Source organism: Kryptolebias marmoratus, linkage group LG15 (assembly GCF_001649575.2).
Source record: "Kryptolebias marmoratus isolate JLee-2015 linkage group LG15, ASM164957v2, whole genome shotgun sequence".
In the NCBI taxonomy this organism is placed as follows: domain Eukaryota; kingdom Metazoa; phylum Chordata; class Actinopteri; order Cyprinodontiformes; family Rivulidae; genus Kryptolebias; species Kryptolebias marmoratus.
The window spans coordinates 25,690,368-25,714,716 of record NC_051444.1 but is presented as its reverse complement, the minus strand read 5'-3'; the positions used below and the strand labels follow the sequence as shown (position 1 = coordinate 25,714,716).

At 35.5% G+C, this 24,349-nt stretch overlaps 1 protein-coding gene across 2 annotated transcripts in view; it reads right to left on the bottom strand.

Annotated features, from left to right (window-relative positions):
* Positions 1 to 24,349, bottom strand: part of kcnq1.1 (potassium voltage-gated channel, KQT-like subfamily, member 1.1) — a 55,591-nt gene that overhangs the window by 12,787 nt on the left and 18,455 nt on the right. For both annotated transcript variants that reach the window (XM_017414248.3, XM_037979682.1), the window contains exons 3-11: positions 21,418 to 21,544; positions 20,864 to 20,942; positions 20,532 to 20,628; positions 14,347 to 14,487; positions 10,917 to 11,027; positions 5,681 to 5,776; positions 5,370 to 5,486; positions 3,858 to 3,996; positions 141 to 197 (exon numbers count right to left, since the gene is read on the bottom strand). In XM_017414248.3, the coding sequence (XP_017269737.3) occupies positions 141 to 197; positions 3,858 to 3,996; positions 5,370 to 5,486; positions 5,681 to 5,776; positions 10,917 to 11,027; positions 14,347 to 14,487; positions 20,532 to 20,628; positions 20,864 to 20,942; positions 21,418 to 21,544 (964 nt within the window). The remainder of the gene's footprint in view (positions 1 to 140; positions 198 to 3,857; positions 3,997 to 5,369; positions 5,487 to 5,680; positions 5,777 to 10,916; positions 11,028 to 14,346; positions 14,488 to 20,531; positions 20,629 to 20,863; positions 20,943 to 21,417; positions 21,545 to 24,349) is intronic.

Genomic DNA, 24,349 nt, shown 5'->3' with positions numbered 1-24,349 from the left:
AGCTGAACTTATGGGCCCATGTTATTACTCAAGATGTTATCATTTTAACTTCATTTACAACCAGTGTATGCAATGTTCCTTGTTTGCACCAAGACCATTAAAGTAACAAATATAATGGAATAAATTATACATGACATTACCTGGTGGTGACAAGCTGAACTGAAGGGAAGACAAAGACGTCCATGATTGCTGACGATCTGAAGCACAAAGATAGAAAAGCAAGAACGTCACCCCAATTGTGGAAAAAAAATTGCAGTCAAAATTGAAGTATAAGGAGCACATTCTATTTTTCATTAGTCATATAATTAATCAGAAAACAGGCAGAAGTTAAAAAGAGACAAGCAAGGACAGTGCAAGTGCAAAGGACATGTGCAGAACATGGACACTAACAGCAGCTCACCACATCCTCCAAATGCCTGCGGTCCTGCTAAACCAGGCGCACAGACAAAACACCAGAAGTGGGAAAAAAGACACAAGTGAGAAAATGGGCAAATAAACTGTTAAAGAGTAGTTCTGCATTTTTCACCCAGTGTGGATACAGAGAAACATGAGCAACCAAACCTTTCATTTAAATCTTAGAAGTATAAAATACTGTATTATCAAAAATGAAGTGCTAAGGTTGAACATTTATGAATCCATTCACATTATATTTTCTACAACGGAGATAATTAATTACAAGTTCTGTGGCATGAGAATTAACACATAATGAAGTGGAGACATTGCAACCGTATTAAATAAAATAAAATCTTGCAAACAATAGCAACTATTTCCTGCTGGTGTCTATTCCTCATTTAGTCCTGAATAACTTTCTCTGAAATTTGACCATATTTAACCCCCAAGACAGGGTTTTCTCTCTTCATTTAAATATCAGACAATTAACAAACAACAACAACAACAAAAGCACAACTTAAGTTAAAACAAATATGTCTCTGAACACAAACTAGTTTGCTGTGTAAATGTGTAGAGACTCCTCTTACCCATTTTTCATTTACCAATATTTTGATCATAAATTCAAAAAGTGAAAAAAAATATATATATAATGTTTGAAAATATGAATCACATTATTGTATCGGCAGGTAAATGTCAAAGTAACACATCATTTCAAGTAATATGACCTACAAAAATTGAACAATACACATGTGCTGAAAACAAGGTGCCTTTGGGACACTGTATAGGGCCAAAGGTAATATAATAGATAGTTGTATTATCTGACTTATGCTTCATGAAGCATAAATCAGATATTACAACTTAGACACTGCAGACAAATCAGCCTGACAGGTGATAATGTGGGTCAGGTGTGGTTGCCTCAGTAGGTTGTCAAAAATGCTAGGATAGTACAGATTTCAAGTTAAAGCATCTCTTGTGGTTTATTTATTATTTACTCCCAAACCAAGTAAAAGATTTAATCAAGGTCCCTGACTGAGCCGAGATATTTACAAAACCTCCCCCACTTGGGCCTAATTTCAGCCATGTCTACAAAAAGAATTCTTCATCCTTGAAGATTCTTTTCAGCCCCCCCAAAATGCTCAGTGGCTCGTGTACATTTCAAATGCAACCTCTTTAAAAGTCTGATACGAACAATATTAGCTGACAGCTGAGTAAAGTCTCTGCAACTAATGCACAATTTCTGTTGCAATTTAATAAAATGCATTAAAGTTAAAAGCACCATGCTGTGGATGGTAGGTGTGCAGTCTGGCCTCTATATAATCAGATTTGCTTCAAATCAACAACGCTGATTCACTGTGAACATGGAGTGAGCTGTCATGCAAGTCTATCTGCGCAACTAGGGAAGGTAAATCCTGCCCGTGTTATGAGAACTGAGTGCAAAGCAAAACCATTTGCACAGTTACACCATCTACAGTTTTTTTTTTTTTTTTGTTAGCAACTGAAAAGAAAAAGGTCATATAACTAGGCAGTTGAAAGAGAGCCATCCAATTAGATGTCACATGCTATGGATGTGCTGAAAGTATTCGTATGTATCTCGGTTCAAAACAGACTGTCCTTTCTAGTATCTTATTTTATTCATCTATGAACATATTATCCATTAACGCCTCGCGTGCAGCACTGAGGATAATGAAGGCTGAGGTTTATTCAGTTCAAACGAATCTTCAAAGGAGGAAAACATCTTCAAAACATGAGAACATCATTGTTCATCCATCCATCCCCACGAGTTTTGGTAGAAAATATTAGTGACATCAGACACAGAAAAATGTGCATACTTCTTTTTTCTTTTTTTTTTTTCTCTTAATTAAACTCCCAGTTGTAGTTCAATAGGTCAGCGAGTACAGTATATTCAAAGTTAATGAAACTGAACAGACTTTTACTGGCCCCCATTTACATCATTTGGCACACTGTGAAAAGGTAGCTACCAGAAAAGGCAGGACAATGTAGGCTTGAACTGTTAATCCAATTAAAAAGAGGAAAGCATTTCATTTTCAAAAACCGCAGAAAATGGTTTTTGCGTGGGTTATTAAATGTCTACAATGATGTTGTAAGAAGAGGTAAGTGTTCACTGTTCAAGGTAGGAGAAGAAAAAAAGTGCTGTTAGCATCAAAATTAAAATCAGTATAGATTTTATTAAAATCATAGTTGTAGCATCAGCAGCTTTTCTCTTGTATTATTTCTAGACCATGGGGTTATTTTAATTACCAAATTTATATATATATATATATATATATATATATATATATATTACAGTTTATACAATCCTCAACATGGATTGTTTTTTTTAAGGTGGGCGAAAAAAAAAGTTTTACTTTATTTATTTCTTTTATAAGACTATATTATAGTGCAAAGTTAAGGTGGGTCATTGTATTCTCTAAAGTCACTTTAGCTTTTTAAAGGGTCACTGGCAAACTGGAACACATCCCAGTTACCATAGTAAAAAGGCAGGGTAACCTGATTTTCAATACACAGAGAGGCAACAATGCGTCCTAACGCTTTTATACAATTTCTTCTAGCATACACGTCTGGAGGAGATATTAAAAGCACTAAGACCAATAAAGTGCCTCTGTAGGTTAGTCAGGGAAAATAAGCTGGATAATTGATGTGCTGATCATTAGGTGGAAGTGCGAGCAAAAACTAACACAATAAGATACATGATTGCAGTGTTTCCTGTTTGAATTTGTCCAAAGCGGTCCAACTAATTAATTCAACAATGGGTAAGATATTTCATTTTAGACCAAATTGAAAACCAACAGGCTTATATTTCAAGAAGATGAATGTAGATTTTGTTTCAACCATTACTTTATCTTCAATTTAGCTTTTTTAAAAATAAAAAAATAATAAAAAGTTTAAACAATTTTAAAACAAGCTGGCAGGAGCAAAAGAATGATTTATTTAATGATTTGTTATTGACATGTAATACTTCATTATATTGCTGCTGACTCTTTATTACAGAGGTTTGGCGGTGCTGAACATTGGCTGGAGCTTTGTAATGTTTAAGTCTCATCAGAGGAATGTCACTTTTTTTTTTTCCAAGCAGCATGCTGTTCTATTTTAAATGTTTTGAGTTTTTCTTTTCAATCTGTCATGAGCGCAAGCTTTTCCTCTGAACATCAAATCTTCTTCTCTTTGGAGTCGAACCAATAAATGTTTGATTAGCAGCCAGAGAAAAAACTGCTTAATTATTATCATTTTTAATTTCATTATTTATTTATTTTTTCTGTGTGCATTTTGACTGACATTGCAATTGTCTACTCTCAATTTAATGAGTTTGACTTTAGAAAAACAGCAAATATTTTGACACAACAGTTTTCCTTTTTGTAATACCCACGCACAATATTACTGATAAAAGCACTACATCACTAACCACTACTAAGCACAAGCATGCAGTACAATGTGTCCTTTTCTGATACCTGTGCCAACAGTGCTGTAAACATCTGAACTTAGCTCCCTCCCACTGTCGAACACAGAGTCGCAGGTGATGCTGGGTACTGTGGGAGAAGTTGGACCATTGTCCTTGTCAGTACTCTTCAACTTCCTCCTTATCTTCACCTGCACAATAAATGCAAGCATAACAGCGCAGAATAAAAAGGGGAGAAAAAAAAGTGCTTGTATGACATTTGAATGACTTACAGAAAAAAAGTCAACCCTCCGTCACAAATGTTCTATTTTGTCATGTTTGTGCTAAAGTGACATTTTTGTTCCGATAGCAGAACATTCTCCATGACGTGACAACATTTTAAACTGGCCTAAGATATGCCATAACATTATGGCCACTGATAAATAAAACTTTAACACTGCTCATCTTGTTACAGTGCAATGCTCTGTAGGAAACAACAACAACAACAAAATGTAACTTAGCTTTCACAACATGCCTCCTAACTAAACATTTTGAAACCCCTCCTCCTCCTCTTCCCCCCTGCAGTAAAACAGCAATGAGCCTTGGGGTGAGGGTGGGGGGTGGAATCCCTAATGGCTCAAACCGATGGGAACTAATGGCAACAGTGGGAAACAACCAACCCACAAATCCCTACTCAACAACTCAGTGGTCAAAATGCAGCCACTGATATCATTCTGGTACAAGTAACTTCAGGACACTAACAGATAGCTTTTTTTTTTTTTTGTTCACCTTGACAAGTCAAAGCGGCTGCAAAAAAGGGGACAATGTTATGGCTGATCTGTATATTTAAGAGTACTTGTCATTGTGTGTGTGAGGACAAAAAGCTTTGTGGCAAAAATAAAGAAGCTAACTGTCAAAAGATACAGCTGAATATGTCATTCACAAAGTGTCCCAGTTTTGTAACCATTGAAAGAATAGAAATCTAATAACAATAATGGCCTAAAAGCCTGAGAAACTGTCAGTGTCAGGACAGTAAAATCCCCATTTTGTGTTGCTGTTCTTTTATATTTGACATGCTTTTGGGACTGAAGCTTAAACTTTGGCACCACCTGACTAGAGGAAGCAGATTTCAAAATAATTTCATTGCAGGTTTGGTGTGAAATTCAATAATAATAATAATAATAATAATAATAATAATAATAATAATAATAATAATAATAATAAACTACTGCATTTGCTTTTCTAACTGCATTTGTTTTACACCTTAAAAATCAAGACATTTTTAAATACTAATTTAGATTTTACACAATGGAAATAAATGTCAATAAAATGATCAAAAATCATATTTTATTTGATAATTTATATTTAAGTCTCTCGAATCAGTAAACAGAAAAAAGGTTAAAAAAAATGGTGTTCTTGCTGTTCAGAGTTGTAATGTAAGAATATCATTTTTAATATTTCACAGCACAGCAAAATCACACAAATACGCCTGTATGTTTGATCAATCATGAAATAAAAGCATTCAGGATTGTAAATTTTGTTGTTTTTCATACAAGCATAGTGAAATCTGAAAAGTAATACCAACCGATTTTTTGAGCTTGGGGCTGGACAGAGAGGAGGCAGGAAGATGACATTTCTTCCTCAGAAACAGCTTGAACGTGGCAGAATCAAAGTTCTCCACCGCGAAACATCTCCATGATGTCTGGAGGGGCATGAAGATAGAAATATATATATATATAAATATTGCATGAACAGACTTCATTACAGGACTTTTTTTAAAGAAAAAAAAAAAGACTAAATGCATGAAAGGATAGTTTCAGTAATAAAAATGGGTGTCTGAGACCATTCAACCCTCCAGCTATTTTGAGGTTCTGTTTGAGTATTTTTTCCAAATACCTGTATGAGACAGGCAGCTGCAGGGATCTGTCTGTTGAAGTGTTTCTGCCTTTGCTTCTGCTGTACCTTCAGGGCAAAGCCTGAGCCTAAAATTCCCTGTGAACAACAACACAGTAGAGTTCTTCCTAATTAATTCAGTTTTAACCACACAGGTGCAGAAAATGAATGTGAGCCAAAAACAGAACACTGAAAAAGGAAAAAAGAAAGAAAGATGTGGTGTTTTTGCAGGAAACATCTCAGTCTACAGTTTACTTTTTTATTTAAACAAAAATGATACCAAATGATTTTTTAAAGATCTTGTTTTAAAAATCATGACCAAAATAATGAAAAGGCAACAACCCACAGAGCCTGTTTATTGTAACATTTGAAGTCAATTCATAACTTCCCTACATAATACAAACACTTTAAAAAAGAGATATTTTAAAATATCTCTTTTCCCATATTTTAAAGTCTAAATTAAATTAGCAACACATTTTGAGATTTGTTACAATTTGAAGCCCAATTTCTTTGATAGAAAATAATGAAATGAGTGCCAAATAATGCCAATAATAGCTGGCTTTAGCAAACATATATATATATATATATATATATACCCGAACAGAGTACAAAATAAAGAAAAACATTACATTAAATAATAAACTGTTGGAAATTACTAATACTTATGATAAAGGGAAAGTTTTTACTGTAAAGTCCAGATGCTCATAATTTTAGTAAACTTATATGGTACATAACATGTCAGCCTGTACTTACTGCATCATCTTGCAGAAGCAGACTATTTTATTTGGTTTGCTATCATTTGTCACAAAATCAGACAGGTGAAGGACAGAGGACCCAAATTCAGACACAAGAGTGGATGAACTGATGATAAAAACAATCCTGTTTAATTACAAATCAACCTAAACTCAAGTAAACTCAGAAACGAAGCAGAAAGCAGTAGCATAACATTGAGGAAACAATAAAGAAACGAGGATCTGACAAAGCACATATGAAAATATGGAGCTCATAATATAGATGATAAACATGATAAACTGGAGTTAGTTCAGGTCAGTTGTATCTAAAAGAGAGGAAGGTAAGACCAACAGGGAACTGATTCTACAAAATCAAAAAAGAAGAAACGGTGACAGTGAAAAACAACTAAAAACAAGATGTCAAAACATGAAATCTAAACTTAACCCTAGAAATCCCAGGAACATGAGAGATATTTTCTAAGCACAAAACACAAACAAACAAAAAAAAAAATGCTCTCTCATGCAACAGTCTGAATCTCTTAACAGTAAAACAAAAAAGGGGTTAAAAAAGAGAAAAGGAACAAGGTTTATTTTACAACTTCATTCCTAGAAATCGAGTAAAATAAACCCATATTTAATTCACAGTGGAACATAGTAAACATATCAAATATTGAATCTAAGTAATTGTACCATTATTCAAAAACAAGAAGAAGGTAAATTTGAATCTCATGGCAGCAACACATCTCAAAAAAGACAGAAAGGGGCCATGTTTCCCCACTGTGAAGCATCCCATCTTCTTTTAACAACAGTCTGTAAATGTCTAGGAACTGAAGAGACCAGGTGCTGGAGGTTTTGAAGGAAAATATTGTCCCATTCTTGTCTGACAGAGGATTCTAGCTGTTAAACAGTCCTGGGTCTTTGCTGGATTTAATTGGTCAGAGGTCTGGACTGCAGGCAGGTCTGTTCAGCACGTGGACTCTTCTTCTATGAAGCCATGTTGTTATAGTGGATGCAGTGTGTGGTTTAGCTTTGTCTTCCTAAAATATGAATATATTTCAACCTGGAGAGACTCACGACAAAGAGAAGCTGCAATTAAATAGTTTTATTTGACATGAATGACATAAGATTTTTGGCGCTCGGACCTTGGCGGAAGACGCGAGTGTCGACAATAGCAATGCGCTTCGAGGAGAAGCCCAGGTTGAGCTCGAACCTGGAGGTCGGAGGTCGAAGAGGGGAAGGAAGCTTGAGGGAGCTGGGAAACTGGAGGTGGAGAAGGGGTGGCGGTGGGCTGAAGTTCGGCCGGCGAATGGATGGGGCCATGATGAAAGTCCTTTTAAACGAAGGCTTGCTCGCTGATTGGATACGCTGGAGGCGCGGTCTGATGCTGATAGGCTGGAGTGGAGGTGCTCGACACAGCGATTAGATGCAGGTGAGACTGAAGCAGGTCTTCCAGTCTGAATTTACGCCTAGGCTTCATGTCTAAAACTATACATTGATGGTGTCTTCCAGATGTGTAAGTTGTCCCCACCATAGGCACTAATGAACTCCCATATCATCAGAGAGGTAGATTTTTGAACTGTGTGCTGATATCAGGTCAGGTGGTCCCTCTCCTCTTTAGTATGGATGATGTGGTATCTATGGTTTCCCAAAAGAATTTCAAGTTTTGATTTGTCTTAAAACAAAACAGTTTTCCACTTTGCCTCAGTCCATTTTAAATGAACTTTGTCTCAAAAAAGACGGTAGTGTTTCTTGATGGTGTTCACAAATGGCTTTCTTTGCATGATAGAGCTTTAACCAGCAGTTGTGCTGATTTACATGATGAACTGGGTTTACAGACAATGATTTGTGGAAATGTTCTTGAGTCCATGCAGTGATCTTCAGAACAGAATCAGATCTTTGAATGATGCCTGAGGACCAGAAGATCATGAGAATCTAATATTGACTCTCAGCCTTGATCTTTAAGCTCAGAGCTTTACACAGATTCTTGAAATCTTTTTATAATATTATGAACTGTTGATGATGGGATATTCAGTCTTTCTAATTTTCTGTTGAGGACCAATATTCTGAAATGCCACTATTTTAAGATGCAATATTGCAGACTAGTGCACCTCTGCCCATCTTTACTTCTGAGAGATTCAGCCTCTAATTAATTAATTAATTAATTAAGCAAATGAGTTGCAAAATGCTCCTCCAGGTGTTTTTTTTTATTCATACCACCTACTTTTACAGCCTTTTGTTGCCCCTTTTTCAAGTTTTGTTTAAATGTGTTGTTATCACATTCAACATTATCTATATTTTTTTCTAAAAAGAAAATATACAATTTCTTAATTTAAATGTTTGATGTGTTTTCTGTTTCCTTGTGAATAAAATATGCGTTTATGAGATTTGCAAATCATTGCATTCTGCTTTTATTTATATTTTATGCAATGTCCCAACTTTTTCCGAATTGGGGTTGTATTTTTTTCTCTCTTGATCAATATTAAAACATTTCAATTACTTTTTCTCATTAATAAGTGAAAGTGGAAGTCGATGGAAAAGAAGGACTGAGGGTTCACAGCGTTCAAATCTTTTTCAATACACAGAAATATGTAAACAGCATTTTTACTGCTGAGCCACAACAAAGAGCTAGCACTTATGTATGTTTTTAAATGGATATGTGCAATTATGGATGTTTTTATTTTTTTTTTATGAAATACGAAATGAAAACATGAAGCACTGGCTCCAGTATAATTTCACTGAAAAGCCTCCTTTATGAAAGTCAAAACCTTTTCCATAATCTTTCATGAGATAAATTCCTTTTGATCAACACATTCGTATGGAAGCAAAAAAATGTTTGGGAGCATCGCTGGTTTGATTGACATGCCTGGGAGTCTATAATTCAGAGGCTGATGAATCACTGGGGGAAACAACACCTGTGAACTTGAGTCGCATGTAAATTGTCTTGACTTGTGGCTTTTATCTTGTTGTCATCTGTTGGTGGCAGAGACAGTGCATGTTTGACAGACAGTTATGTTGTGTTTGTTAGTTTGTTAGCTGTGTTGTCTGTTATTCTCAGTTTTATTTTCCCCATAATTGTGGCCTATGTGTAGGGTAATTGGATTGATACATACAGGAAAAAATATTTCCATATTTTACTGACAAAGAGCTGAGCTCTTTTATAAATGAAAAAAGAACAACGGTAACAATGCATTGCCAAAGCTTTTTTGGTCAGAAAGAGGAAAAGTATAATTTTTACTTACTTGTGAATTAAAGATGTATTGTAAATCTACAAAAAATATTCCAGATTAGCTAAATGGGGAAAAACTTGTTTTAAATAATATATATATATATATATATAATCAGTGGTTTTAGAGAGAGAGAGTTAGATTATTAATCTAAAAAATAGGAAAAACTGAAAAAAGGTGCATGCATATTTATTCACCTATGTTGCTTTGAAGGTCTAACCACTACCTTTAGACACCATATAATTATTTAAATCAGATCAATCTGTGATCAGTGAATGTGTCAAATTATCTAAATCTGTCAAACAGCCCCCAGAATGAACACCAGTGCAACACCTCTAAGCTGTAAGGGCTACCACCCTGCAAGAGACATAACGAAGACCAAGGAACTCTCCACACAGGTGAGAGATAAAGCTATGGAGAAGTACAGATCAAGGTTGGTTAATAAAACAATACCCCAAACCCCAAACATCCCACAGAGCTCCATTAAATTCATTATCAGACTGAAAGGTTATGCTACCACAACAAACCTGCCAGAAGGGGGTCATCCATCAAAACTCACAAACCAAACAAGGAGGGCATTTATTTAAAGAAGCAACCAAAAGCCCAAGGTCAACTCTGGTGGAAGTGGGGAGCTCTTCTGCAGAAATAGGATGATCTGTCCATAGGACAATTATAAGCTGAACAAAGCCGGGGCTTCTTGAAAGAGTAGCTGAAAAAAAAACTTTTGCTTAAAGAAAACAGAAAAATGGCAGACCAATTGGATTTTCTTTCCCATTTATGCGGAAGAAGGTGCCATGGACAAATGTGACTAAATTTGAAAACTTTGTCATCAAGAATCTCTAGTTTGATTTAAAGATTGTTGTATACAAGCTGCTCTTTTTCAACGTGAAGAATGGAAAAAAGTCCCAGTGGTTAGATGTACCAAGCTTATGAAGATGAACAAGAAAAAACTTGCTGAGGGGATACATATCTACGAACGACTTTTTAAGTTTTAATTTTTTTTGGAATTATTTAAAAATATTTTCTTTCTTCTCATTTAACTTTGTTCATATATATATATATATATATATATATATATATATATATATATACATTGTAAGGCAACAAAACAGAGAGATTATTCAAAGGGCAAATGCTTTTGCAAACCACTGTGAAACATAAAACTGATACAAGGTTTGAAAAGCAAACAAATTATCCTTTTTATGTAACATTTTTACATAACCAGCATTATATAAAAAAACATAATCATTAAACAAAGCATTAGGAAATTGTGTTTCTACTTACTGCAGGAAGGGCAAAGAAAGATATAGCAAACACTGAAAAACAGGATGCAATGGTTTTTCCAATCCAGGTTTTTGGGACTTTGTCTCCATAGCCAATTGTAGTCACTGTCACCTTTAAGACAGAAAATCATTAATTAGTTCATTATTTATTTATTTATTTAGGCAAACCACTTGTACAGTCATGCATTAAGGTTTACATACTGAGATTCATACGTGGACACACTTTGAATGGTTATTGTTCAAAAATGTTTGTGCTGGGTTCAAAAAGCCAAAGTTACTCCAGCCTTGTGAAAGCACTGCAGTACTTAGAAAGAGAACTTGCTATTTGTGATAAATTCCCAGACCACCTGACTACTGCATTGATTTTTTTTTTTTTCTTTTTGGCTCTCAGTAAGACAGTCAAGGGTTTGGAGTGCCCAAAACAAAATCTTGGAGATTCTATAGAAAAATATTTAAAAAGAAAAAGACTTTCATTTATATGAGAAAAGTTGTTGACTCTGCTGGGCATGAGTGTATTTTCTTTTAGTATCAGAGTCCCTGACGTTTCTAAAAGGCTGGAGTTCATCCCATATTCTCTTCACTATTTGTTTTACAGCCGGTATTAGCATCCCACTGCTCAAGAGCTTACACACAACTCCTACTGCAGTGCACATAAAACAGGTTAGATTTGACCTCACACTTGGTAAAATACAGCCCAAAGGAAGTTTGTGTGTGTCTGTGTGTGTGTGTGTGTGTGTGTGTTTCAAGAAAAAATAAAAAAATGTTCAGAATCAAACATAATCTATTTAGGCTGTTATTGCTTGTCGCTTTAACAACAAATAATTATCTGAAATGACTCTCACGAATACATTTAGTTAATGAAATGCTTGAAAGCAGGTTTCGTCACTTTAAAATAAGCTGAGTAGCAGCTGGTTAGCTTATCTTAGTTTAAACATTGGAAGCAAGAACAAACATCTCGTTGGCCAGTTCACATGCTCAGTGACAAAATAGACATTTCATTAAACTTAAAATTGCTGGAATATGACACATGTGTGACCACCACAACAAAACAAGCAAGAAGGGAAACATCTAAAATGAAAACACACCTTTTGACACAGCAACTGTTGAAGTTAATAACACGGTAATATTTAAGATTGATAATGCTGTTAGCAGTTGATTTATATTTGAGTTTCAGTTGTGGATCTCTGGTTCCTGTTTATTCAACCGTACTGTATGCAGTTTTGAGTTTTACTAAATTTATGCATCTTTGAATTAATTGTCATTTGTCAAATTGGATGAATCAAACAAATAAATTAAATTAAATGAAAAGTTAGAGAGCCTAAGCAGTCTTGAAGTTTCTCCAGTCAATAAGAAATACCAATGACTGGAAACGGGTTAAATATCTTTAATATCATTTAAAAACATTAACGCTGAGAATCTCTTCCTTCACACACTCTGTCCTCTTGCTATAATTGCGCAACACCTGATGATTGTCACTGCAGTAATTGTCACAACCGTGATAAGTCAAACTTTATTGCATCCCCTTTTTTACAACAATATAATTTTTATTATGTCAATTTGCAGTATTATGCAAAGCCTATTAAAACCAGTCTGAATGAATAATTTTATTGAGCTTCTTCTTAAATTTTGCACTTCAAAAGGGTAAGAAATCCATGTGCAATGGAGCTAGAGAGCCACAATTTTAAGGCCCTAAGTTAACACTGCTCATTACCTAATACAAACAATATATTCTTTTTAACACCAAAACAATATCTGCAACAGATGCAATGTAAAAGAAGGAAACCTCTGCCTCTCACCTTTGAGTTTTTGCTTGTTTGAAGCTTTTAAACAAAGCTGAACTCACAGCACAGTCCTTGGAGTAAAGCTTTATAAAAAAGCATTAGAAGGATGTCTATACTTCCAATACTAATGTGTTTAGGTACAGGAGCTCCGGACAGCTCTGGGAAAAATGCCAGCGGTTAGGAAAGCATCATTAATATTAGACATCCAAGAGATTTTTGGTCAGCCCAGAACTCCAAAGGACAAAAACACTGAACACAAAACAACTCATTCTGAAACAGTAACATAATATAAAAATCTGTATATTGGATCTGCTGTGGGGTGGTTCTTCCTAATATAAACTGATGTTTGATGATGAGAAGTGAAACGTCTTCAACTACAGAACAGAAGTCCAGTTGTTTTTGTTTTTTAACCTTTTTTGAATTGTTATCTGCTTACACTATGGTGTGAATCACAGGAGTAGCCAGTTTTCTTTTGGTCTATGCAGAAACTATAATGTTATTCAAACAGCAATAAATCACAACCGGGACAGATGATGCTGTATGTGCACAGATACAGAACGTCCTCAAGTGGTTTATTTGCTCCTTTTTCAAAGACATTGTGCAGATAAACCACACATCTTAAGGGGTGCCGGTGGTGAAAAACTGCATTGTCTTGTTAGTGCTGATGTGAAAGTAAGTTCTGCGCTGACCTTGTCAAAATACACTGATACTGTCTCCCTTTCACAAAAAAAGTATAAAATAATAGGAAAGATAAATGACTCTGAGTTAGGCTTGAAGTTTAAATTGCTATGGAAAATTTAGTGTTGGAAATATTGGGTTTAAACAGTAAATTACTAATGTAGAGTGTTAACCTAAAAAAACAAACAAGACAAAAACAATGATATGGATTTTGTCATCAAATGCAGATAGTTAAATAAATAAATAAGCATTACAAATGTTTACAACTGTGCTGTTTTGCATTTTCTGCTCCTTTATTATTTTAGGTGAGGTAAGCTAACTGATGTATAAGAGCCACTTCTTTGTAAAAAAAAAAAAAAAAAAATCACTATAGATTTCTGTTTATCAATTGTTTGTATTAAAAAATATTTACTGACTTCAATTCAAAGCTGAAATATTTTTATGCCAAAGTTAATGTTTTCTTGTTGATTGTGTTGCTAAGTACATTAGTGACATCTGTAGTTTTATTATTATTATTATTACTAATATATTCACGTTTTATCTACATAGTTAAATAAAGTGAGAGCCTATTACTAAGCCTGGTTAAGAATTACATCTCACCTGTTTTGATATGTACAATTTTGGACTGGTAAATATGTGACAGGTCATTTTAGTTTTCTTCTCTTTCTCTTATGCTGTAGTGCTTTGGGTGTTTCCGTTTGCACACTAAAGATGGTGGAGTCGAATAGATGATTATCTCCTATGACTTGCACCATCTGCTAATTGAAATAATGAGCGGTAATGAGTAATTTGGCAAACACTAGAATTTAAATAGTGTTTTTCCAGCCTATTCTCATTACTGCTTCAACTAGAAAAGTACAAGATAAGGATCAATGACCAAACAAAGAGGCTTCTTGACTTACAAAACTGACAGCGTAAGACAAAACAGAAGGTTAGTGAGGTTGAAGAACAAATGAACTGTCACCATCTTACCACTCCCCACCACAAAGCATCAGCGTAGTTTCCAAATTCATTGGAGCCGCTGCTGTTGAGTGTGTCTTTCTCTGCCAGGTAGACAAAGTACGAGGAGAAAATCAGGCTCAAGAATCCAATGTACAGGGTGGTGATCAGCTCCTGAAATACGCACAAATATTATATATGTCAAATTTATAACTACAGAATAAATGTTAAAGTACATTTAAGCTTTTCATCTGTGAACATGTAAAACACACCTGTTGCTGAATGTCTGAGTTGTCACTTACTTTTGAGTTTATCAGTTAACTGCTCATCATCAAATGTAGCTGTTTATAAAATGACATGTGGATTTGAATATTCATGTAAATGTGCTGTGTAGATATGATGAAATTTTCTTTTAAGCATCCTGCTGTCTCTGGTGTCTTGAGTCATTTGTGAATGCAAAGCTGAATTATTTATTCAGCCCACCATTCAGTTTGTAACATTAATTTTGTTTGATTTGGCGGCAGTGGCTCAGGAGGTAGGGGGTTTGTCCTGTAATCGGAGGGTTGCTAGTTCGAGCCCCCTCCGATTACCGGACAAGACACTTCACCCACCTTGCCTACTGGTGGTGGTCAGAGGGCTCGGTGGCGCCGGTGTGATGGCAGCCTCACTTCTGTCAGCCCGCCCCAGGGTAGCTGTGGCTACAATGTAGCTTACCGCCATCAGTGTGTGAATGTGTGGATGAATGGGTGAATGATTGTAGTGTAAAGTGCTTTGGGGTCCTTGGACTAGATAAAGCGCTATATAAGTGCAAGCCATTTACCATTTTTGTTTGATTTGTTTCAAGCTAAAATTACAAAATTTTGTTATAGTGCTCATTTTCTATCTTAACAACATTAATTCATTAATTTTCTGTACCTGGTTGTTACAATCAAGGGTCGCAGGGAGCTGCTGCCTATCTCCAAAGATCATTGGGTGAGAAGAGGGGTGACCAGGTTACCAGTCCATTACAGGACCACATAGAGACAATTAAAATAAAAACAATCATTCGCACTCACTACTAATGGCAACTTAAAGTTGACAATTAAGGATGGTATCTGACCGGGTTGTGACTAGTTGGTGAAAGCTATTCATGAGATTGTCTCCTGAATTTCTATGGAATATTTTGCGACTTTGTGAGGTTCTCAAGTTCCTTGTGTGAGTCGCAGAGGCGCAAATCTATATCGCTTAAATTTTGAACATGTTCAACAGCTTTTCTCTCAAAATAGTCATAAAGTTGTCATTTGCATCTTCATCCTGTCTGGAACTCGTCTGAATTTTTGTCACAGGCATCTCCATCCCGTCTCAAGAGCTCTAGAGCTGTATTTTGACACCTTGACTCTCCTCTGAAAAAAGAGTCGAGGCAAATGTTCAGGTATAAAAAACATGTTGATGATGAATACTAATTCCTGAAAAACTGGTCCAAATCTGGCTATCTTCATTTAAAGTGCACTCCAGTACATTAAATCATAAATGTGTGGGCAGGTGTCGAGGTGGGTTACAAAACGAACAGAGGTGAGTATGTGGTTTGCAGTAGGCAACAAAATACTGTGCACAGCCAAGAGTACAGTTTTGCAAGATGTGCACACAAAAATAGACAAAAGTCAGCCACATGACTTGATGGTCACTTGGTTGCAAACACTAAAAGTTCATTGACACTGTAAGAGAAAATTCATGTATTTTATTGCAATTGTCCCTCAGATTTGAGGGATAGTTTCCATTAACTAGTCTCCAAACAGTCAGAGCTCAGTGAGATATCACCAGAACCTGACCTGAGTGTTTTGGGCCTCTGAGACGAAACCAGAAGAACCCAGAAAAAAAAACAAAACAAAAAAACAACCCTCATGCATGAACAGGTGGAACATGCAAACAGAAAGTTTCAAGCTAAGTTTGAGACCTCTAACCTTCTTTCTGCGGGGCAACAACACCAACTACTGCCCTGCTGTGCTGCCCAGCTTAAAAACAATAAAATACTGTTATGAATTTAAGTATTTTTGAGTTTGTTTTTGGCTTTGGTTCTTGGTTCTTTGTTTTTCTGTTTTCAAGGGTTGTCTTCTTATTTCTGATTCATGTTTCTGTTTGAGTTTCACTTTTTCACTTTCACTTTTTTAATTATTTTTGTTCCTTCAGTCTTTTTTTCTTGTCATCATTCACTTCTCTGTTTATCTCTTGTCCTCCTACCATGCTCATCTTCACCTGTTCCTAATTGTAATCACTCACCTGTGCCCACTTCCCCTAATTACCTTCAGCTTTAAAACCTGGTCACTTTCTCCACTTCCTAGCTGGTTCATTGTCTCTCGTCTCTTGTTGTCTGGTTCCCTTCCCATGCCTTGCCTTCTTGTTTCTTGCCCATCAGCTTTTTTTTGTTCTTTGTTCTTTTATTTAAAAATACATTTTTAATTTTTCCTATGAGTCTGCGCATTGGGTTCGCCACTCTCTCCGCCCGTCCTGACAAAAACATTATTATTCATAACTGATTTGTCTGTGTTTCAACTCCAACTACATTAAAAATGTTGTTTCCAGATAGAAAAAAAATGCAGCCTAGGCAATTAAAAGGCTTTCCCATAAAAACCCAGAGCAGCTTCTGACTGGGAGTGAGTTTTGTATTTTTTCTTTTTCTGTTGCATACTTGTTAAATGCTGAGATATTTTATGGCAACCCTGGTAAAGATGAGCTGAAATGCAGTAATGAAATAAAGAAGTTTGTCCCTATAAACTGCAAATGGTGTCTGAGTTTTGACATCCTTGGATTTGTGTTTCTATGTACTTGTTGATGCACTATGAAAGATTTTCTAAATGATGATAAAAATAAAAAGGTTCAAGTCACTGTGCTTGTTTACTGCAAAATAATGACACTGACACTTTAACACAAAGCAACTAAGAGGTTATAAGGTATATAGAAGCATTTAAAAAAACAGGTTTGGATAGCTTTTAGGATTGCAATGACCAATGCTAAGTGCTACAGAGCTCATGTGTGCCTGTGTGACACTGACATTCATTTTTATTCATCAGATTGGTGTTGTAAAACTTCCTAGTTCATAGATTGTAGCAGTGGGTCACCAAGGTCAAAAGTGCTGATGCTGAACAGATTTTTTCTTTCCTCTTTCTTTTGTACTAGTTCAACCCTGTGGAAGAGCAACACACACTTGGCACGAGGAAAAAAAAAAGAAAATCAGAAGGAAAACATCACAAAGAAAACCAATTTTTATTTTCTAACTACTTGCTGCCACTGAGTTCAGTGGAAAAAGAAAAAGAAAAAAGTAAAAAGAAAATGAAAGAGAAATGGTTAAAAACAAACAATAATGGCTGTCCCTGCAGCTTTGCTTCTTGCCCCCAATTAGTCTGCCCCTCTGATTTTTCAATATGTAGTGTATTTAAAATACCCCTACAATTTTATTCCAGGTCCAATAAACACCTGCAATTTGCCCAGGAGCTCTAATTGTGCACAGCTTTTACTCCGTTTAACTGTAATTGGACAACTGCTTTAGAGTATTAAAAAGCTCCTTAAGTACACTCACATACTACGTGTTTTAAGCTATGTTTTACTAGTTAGAGTGCCACAGCAGTCACCACACTTAATTGGATTGAGTTCAAGATGAGTGAAACTCTCACTCTTGTTGTGTTTGGCTTCAGTGTGACAAAGTAAACCTATCCTGACTATACTCGGAATGAAAAATAAATATTATTAATATAATGTAAAAAACGTTTGTAAGTTGCAACTGATAAGAACTCACAAATGCACGATTCTCAGTAATTTAAGCCCTAGATATGTAGCAGCTGCTGTGACCTATAAAGCTCATTCAAGCAAAATGTGCTCCCCATATGCCAGGGAACGAGCTAGAAACAACTGCGAAAAAATGTTTTTTTGTTACAAATCACAGGCACTAGAAATCCACTCATTGTGTATTTAAATGCTGTTATAAAACAAGAAATGGATAGTGATTGAAGTAAATGTAACTCTATTCTCTTTAAAACTCCAGCTGTTAAAACAGATGGGCTGTAGTTTCATGCTATGAGCAAAGAAAAAAAAATAGCAGGGATAAAATATTGCAGGAACAATGTTTCAGAGTTCAGCTCAAGGTGGCAATCTCACCTTCACAGTACTGACTAGAGTGTGAGTACATGCTGTATTTTCCATTGTATATTTTGGAGTTATATGGGGTCTTTGAGAGCATATGATTACATTATACCTAAAATGTTAGAAACTGAAATGGAATGATGATAAAAACATGAATACAGAGAGTGGTTCTGATGGAGAAAGCCAGCCCATAAAACACATGGTGACTGCTGATGCCTTTAATCAGAACTGAATTTAACCAGGCCTCTTTCAGAGACACTCTCACAATCATATGCTCCCATTAGACTCCATTGATGTGCATGTGTGAAGGGTGCGCCACATTAAGGATCCAGCTAGAGTATGGGAGGGGAATTGGATGCTAAAATCCTCAAAATTCATTTTTGCACTGCTCTAAATGCATCACAAACAGGTGCTGGAAAGTAATGACAAATAATGTGAAATAAATCCCCCTTTCTCTATTGACTACAAGTGAAAACTCTGTTTCCAAAAAAAAGAAAAAAAATGAATTTGATGAGTTTAAAACAGAAGATAATTTAGAAAAACAAGACAGAAAAAAATAATATGTATGCAGTGTATAGATTTATATTTTCACACTGACATTCATCTTCTTACTCTTTTTAATGTTCAAGAGTTTAAGATGCAAAAAACATCTCAATTATGTAGTGAAGCTTTATGTCTCACAGCATAAAAATGGAATAACCTTTAAAATGTAAGCCTAGAATTCCTTCAAGGACTGCATATTGCATCCTGTTTTTCTTGTCAGAGTTTTAGACTAAGATCATGTTATGATGAGAAATGACAGAGTTGTAGTTTTGGTTAAATCTTCAAAAGACAAACAAACAAAAAAAACATTATGTGCTAACTCATGCAATATCTTGAGATGTCTAGCTCAGACTGTGTGTTGGGGATTTCTATCAGGTACTAACACACCAAATCCTAGCTTAGAATCTGTAAAATTGACTGAAATATAGCAATTATTGGGTTGGTTAATATTAATTAAGTGTAGTGGCCATCATGAGTTGGAGTGACTCCAAAATATAATCAATTGTAGATATACATTCAGTGATAACTTTCCTAAAAAGTTGCCTAAGTTTCCCTAAAATCTATTCAGCGTTTGTGCTTTTTTTAAGGTCAGTTGCCTGTGGCAACCATTTTGAGTTTGGCTAACTTGAAAAATTATTCAGCAGTAGATGCACATCCTCTAATTCATTTCACACACACACACACACACACAAACAAAAACAGTCTACATTTCTGTGGTGTGCGATATCAATAACTCGTGGTCATTCACTATAATAAAAATATTTATATGCACTGTTTGTGCTTACTGCTTTGATGAGGCACTTTTTAATTAGACCAGCTATTTAACTGAAAGATATATATATATATATATATATATATATATATATATATATATTTAAGAGAACAAAACAAGTAAACAAGACATCACCATCTGGCACTGTCAGTTGTGACAGTTTCTTTTTCCTTCTGTGCATTCTAAAGTTTGCTTGTTATTTTAATAAATCAGACTACTGCTTTGGAAAAAAAAAGTCTCCAATATCACTCTGCACCGACACTCACTTTCTTTACATCTGAAGTCAGTGTCTTGTTGATGACCGTCTTCAGCTGGGAGAAATACGGTCGTCAGCCAAGGCCAATGCAAGGGAGCACAGCAGGTGTCCCTGGATGAGTAAAATCCTTGACGTCCTGTTCATCACTCTTTCTCTTCTTGCACACATTAAAAACAACTTCCATGGCCACCAGGGATAATCACAACCACCTCTGTTTCTCAGCTAAATGACACCCTGGAGGAAGACATAATCTGCTCCAGCTGATGTGTCTCAAACATTAAAAGCCTGACCTAGTGCACAATTGTGGTTTTCTCATACTCCTCTGCTGAATATTCTTTTGATTGTATGATGCATCCCCTCATGAGAGGAGCCGCTATTTGCACTGCGTGGTAAAGAAAATAATACATGATGAGGAGAGGCCATTACTCGGCAGACAGAGAGCCTCCAGCTTTTTAATAATACTCAGAAGCTCCCAGTGGCAGTGATGGCTGAGGACTTGAAATGTAATGTACATTTGCAGCCGTGGTTTTGTACCTGTCGATGGATGAAGACGACAGACCCCAGGAGGCGCCAGGTACCTCCCTGCCTGTCAACATGGAGCATACGCAGAATCTGCAGGAAGCGAATCCCTCTGGAAAATTACAAAAACCTTTCTCAAGACTTTGCACTTGCACCAAATGCAAGATAGACACTTGCACACACAGTAAGACCAAAGAATGTGGTCATCTAATGATATAAGCAGTTGAAACAACGAGTACTTCATTAATTTTATGTTAGCGACCAGTGCAGGGCATGGATTTTACAATTAACCAGAAACCTACAAAGACTTAGCAATAATGTGCATCAGCACACACAGTATTTCTTACCTTACAGCAGAGGTAGCAAAGACCTGGCCTTTGGAGCCCACAGACAGCACAATTATCGAGGCAACAACTACAATCAGATCTGTGTTAAAATGGAACATGATTTTCAGTTTAAATATGGCATAGGGTAAGTGTGAACATGAATAACTTGAATAAATTGAGACCTGTGAATACCTGTCAATTTTACAAGAACAAATGTAGGAAAACTCAAGGAAGAAAAGTGAAGAAATGATCAGTTTTCAAATCAGATGAATTAAATTAATTAGCTTAGGTGAAAAGGTTACACATAGTGTATTACAATAATGTTTATTGCGTGGTATTTTAAAAAAAGAAATATACCTGGAGGCTTAAATTTTATGAATATAAACTAGAGGTGAAGAAATATTGCAGTGACAGTTTTAATTTCATGCTGAATTTGTCTTAAATATCTCATTTTGGGATGAGGCTCGGGGTATATTACAGTCATTGTTTAAAAACTGTGTGCGTGGGAGGATGGTGACATGTCTGCTTGTGTGCATGAGCAGAGATATACGTGTGCATGGGGATTGTGTTTCCACCTATAATAGATATTGGCTTCCTGGCAAAGCGTAGTCGTCCCCAGATGCCAACATATTTACTGCGGCAGCCTGCTGACCAAAGGCGGACAAAATACTCCAATCCGAAGAACACCACAAGGACGATCTCCTGTTAGACAAATGAGGCAAAGGGACAGAGGGATCGAAAACAAACATCAGACGTTGCTGCAGGTTGCTTCGGTGCAACAACACCTGAACAGCTGTTCCGATTTGTGCCAACATCTCTTTAAAAACAAATAGAGTTAAATCAAAAATAAAAAAGCACTCCGCTGAGCTCCTCGCACTTGCCTAATCACGTCAACACAATTCATTAAGGATTATTGATTCTCCCTCAGCACATACATGCTATGTTGGTGCCACTTCATTGATGAGTTCTTTCATTCAGCTACAAAACCTACTTGAGCCTGATTAATGTTTGATTATGATACACTATCCAGTGGTATTTATTTGTGTTTTGTTAATTGTAAAGAGAAACTTGTAAACTTTTTTCAGCCAACATTTTTATCCAAACGCAACCTTTGTGGAAAACAGATTGCTATTGCTCAGATGAAAAATGTATACTCTTTGGATGTATAGACAGACAAAGACATAAATGATTAGCCTTGCGTTCCTTTAAAGAATGCATATTGCCTACTGCTATTCATGCCAGTGTTTTACAGTAGTTGTAGTCGTTTTGGTCAAATATTGAAATTAACATTATTCACAATGTCATGCAAAATTGCAAGATGTCAGAATGTGCTGTAAGTGATCTGCTCAATATTTAGCTCAATATTTGTATCTTTGGCTAAGTTATAGCCATTGTTGTCTTAGTAGTGTTGATTATCTGTGGTGGCCAACTTGAATGAGTGTGTCTTCAAATCTAATCCATGAAAGATGGATTTCCAGTGATTACTTTCTGAATCATTTCTTTCAGAAAGTAATCATTGGGCATTCATTTCTTTAAAATCCCTTCAAGTTCATATTATAATATATGTTAAAAGACAGACAGAGTTGAGTGGAATAGTTAATGGCAAAATCATAATCAAAAATATTTCCCAATGTGTAATGCTTGGAATATGTGTTGAGAATGACTTTCAGCTACTACCACAACAGATTTTAGCTAAACATATATAAAGCCGGCTGAGTTATGATCCTTTTTGTGTTGGCTATGGTCCATAAGCAGTGGCAGCTATCTTGAATTGGGTTTGCCCCAAAGGTTATTTAATCATAGATGTACACCCAATTATTACTTAATGAATGCTTCATAAAATTTGTCCAATGGCTGATAAAATATTTCTCTAATAAACAGATAGAGTTGACTCCAATAGTTAAGGGCAAAGTATTAAAAACAGAAAAGGATGTGATCAGTTACCACTTGGACTGTATTATAAGTTGTGGAGCACTGTCAGCTACTTATCAAACAAAGTTGTTGCTCAATATCTGTAAATATGGTTGTCATAATTATTTTTGTGTTGGCTAAGGTTGTTTAGCTGTGGCAGCCATCTTGAACTCCAGGGTTAACTCCAGATGTTAATCAAATGTAGATGTACATCCACTGGTTGATGAGAAAAGTTGATAACATGATACATGCACAAACAGAAACAGGCAAATGGTTATTTCCCACCTTTGCCTTTCCATGCCATAAAAAAGAGATGACATGTCAGCTCTTGATTATTGATTATTCTTCAGCAGATGCAATATTTGTTGCTGTTTAGTTTGCCTCTCATCATGTTAAGTTTATTGATTTTAGCAGCTAAAAGTACTTGGGCATAAATAACGTTTAAATAAAACATCACCTAAAATAAGTGTTATCGTGTTTTGGTAATTCTTGGCAATTCAATGAGAAAACTTTTTCTGATTTTTAACATCAAATAGATTAGCCATTTTATAGGGGAAAAAACAATAACGACTTACTATTGCATTACATAAATAAATGTATTTGCTATGGAGGAAGTGATGCATAAACTAAAGTTTAGAGATTGCCATCAAAAATTGTTAATGGTAGCTGAAGAAACCAAAAATCAGTTATTAGGTACCAGCTTTTTCAATTGAAAAGCTTAGCAAAGGAGCTGAAATCTGGAATAGATTTTTCCACTGTGGTTTTTTTGGCTATTTGGTTTTGTTTCATTTCTTAACCCAAGAGGTTGAAGCTTGGCAGGAAAAGTAAAACAGCCTTGGGACATGTCTGTTGGGTTTATCAAGGTTGTGGCAAAAGAAAATCTCAAAGAGCCACTTTTCTTTAAAGTGCTTAAAGCTATATCAGTTTCTTGCATAAACAATAACTTTAATCTCACACCTTAAAGAGGAATTCTTGTTTATGCTACATTGTGCTGACTAGATGCCAGCATCAGCTTCATATATTGTTGTGTTACTTCTAAGTTTTCTGCTCACTCTTTTTTACCCCACATTCTATTCATATTCATGACAATAGAACCAGCTCTAAACAGCAGGTGTTCAGTACTATATATATCAATGCATCTAAATTATAGGTACTCTAATTTTGTGTCCTGCTAGTTTCATTCAGGGCTCCTGAATGAAAGAAGCAAAACCAATAAATATATATATATATATATATATATATTATATATATATATATATATAATATATATATATATTGATTTCATCACACTATGAACCCAGTACATAGAAATTAATAAACTGGTGTGGATGGGAATACAATTACATCCACATATGTCTTAATAATTGAGAAGCACTCAGACAGAAAAAAAAAAAAGCTGAAAGCAAATAGCCTCATAGATTTTTCATGGTGACACAATCTTTACAGTGAATGATGAGAGAAAAACACTGAAGGATTCAGGCAGATGATATTTTTCATGTTCAGCTGCCTTTTTTTCAGAGCCAAAGGAAAGAAAAATACCACTTTTTGAAAAGGAAATTGGATTAATAAAATGTTTAATTCCACTCCTGGAGGCTA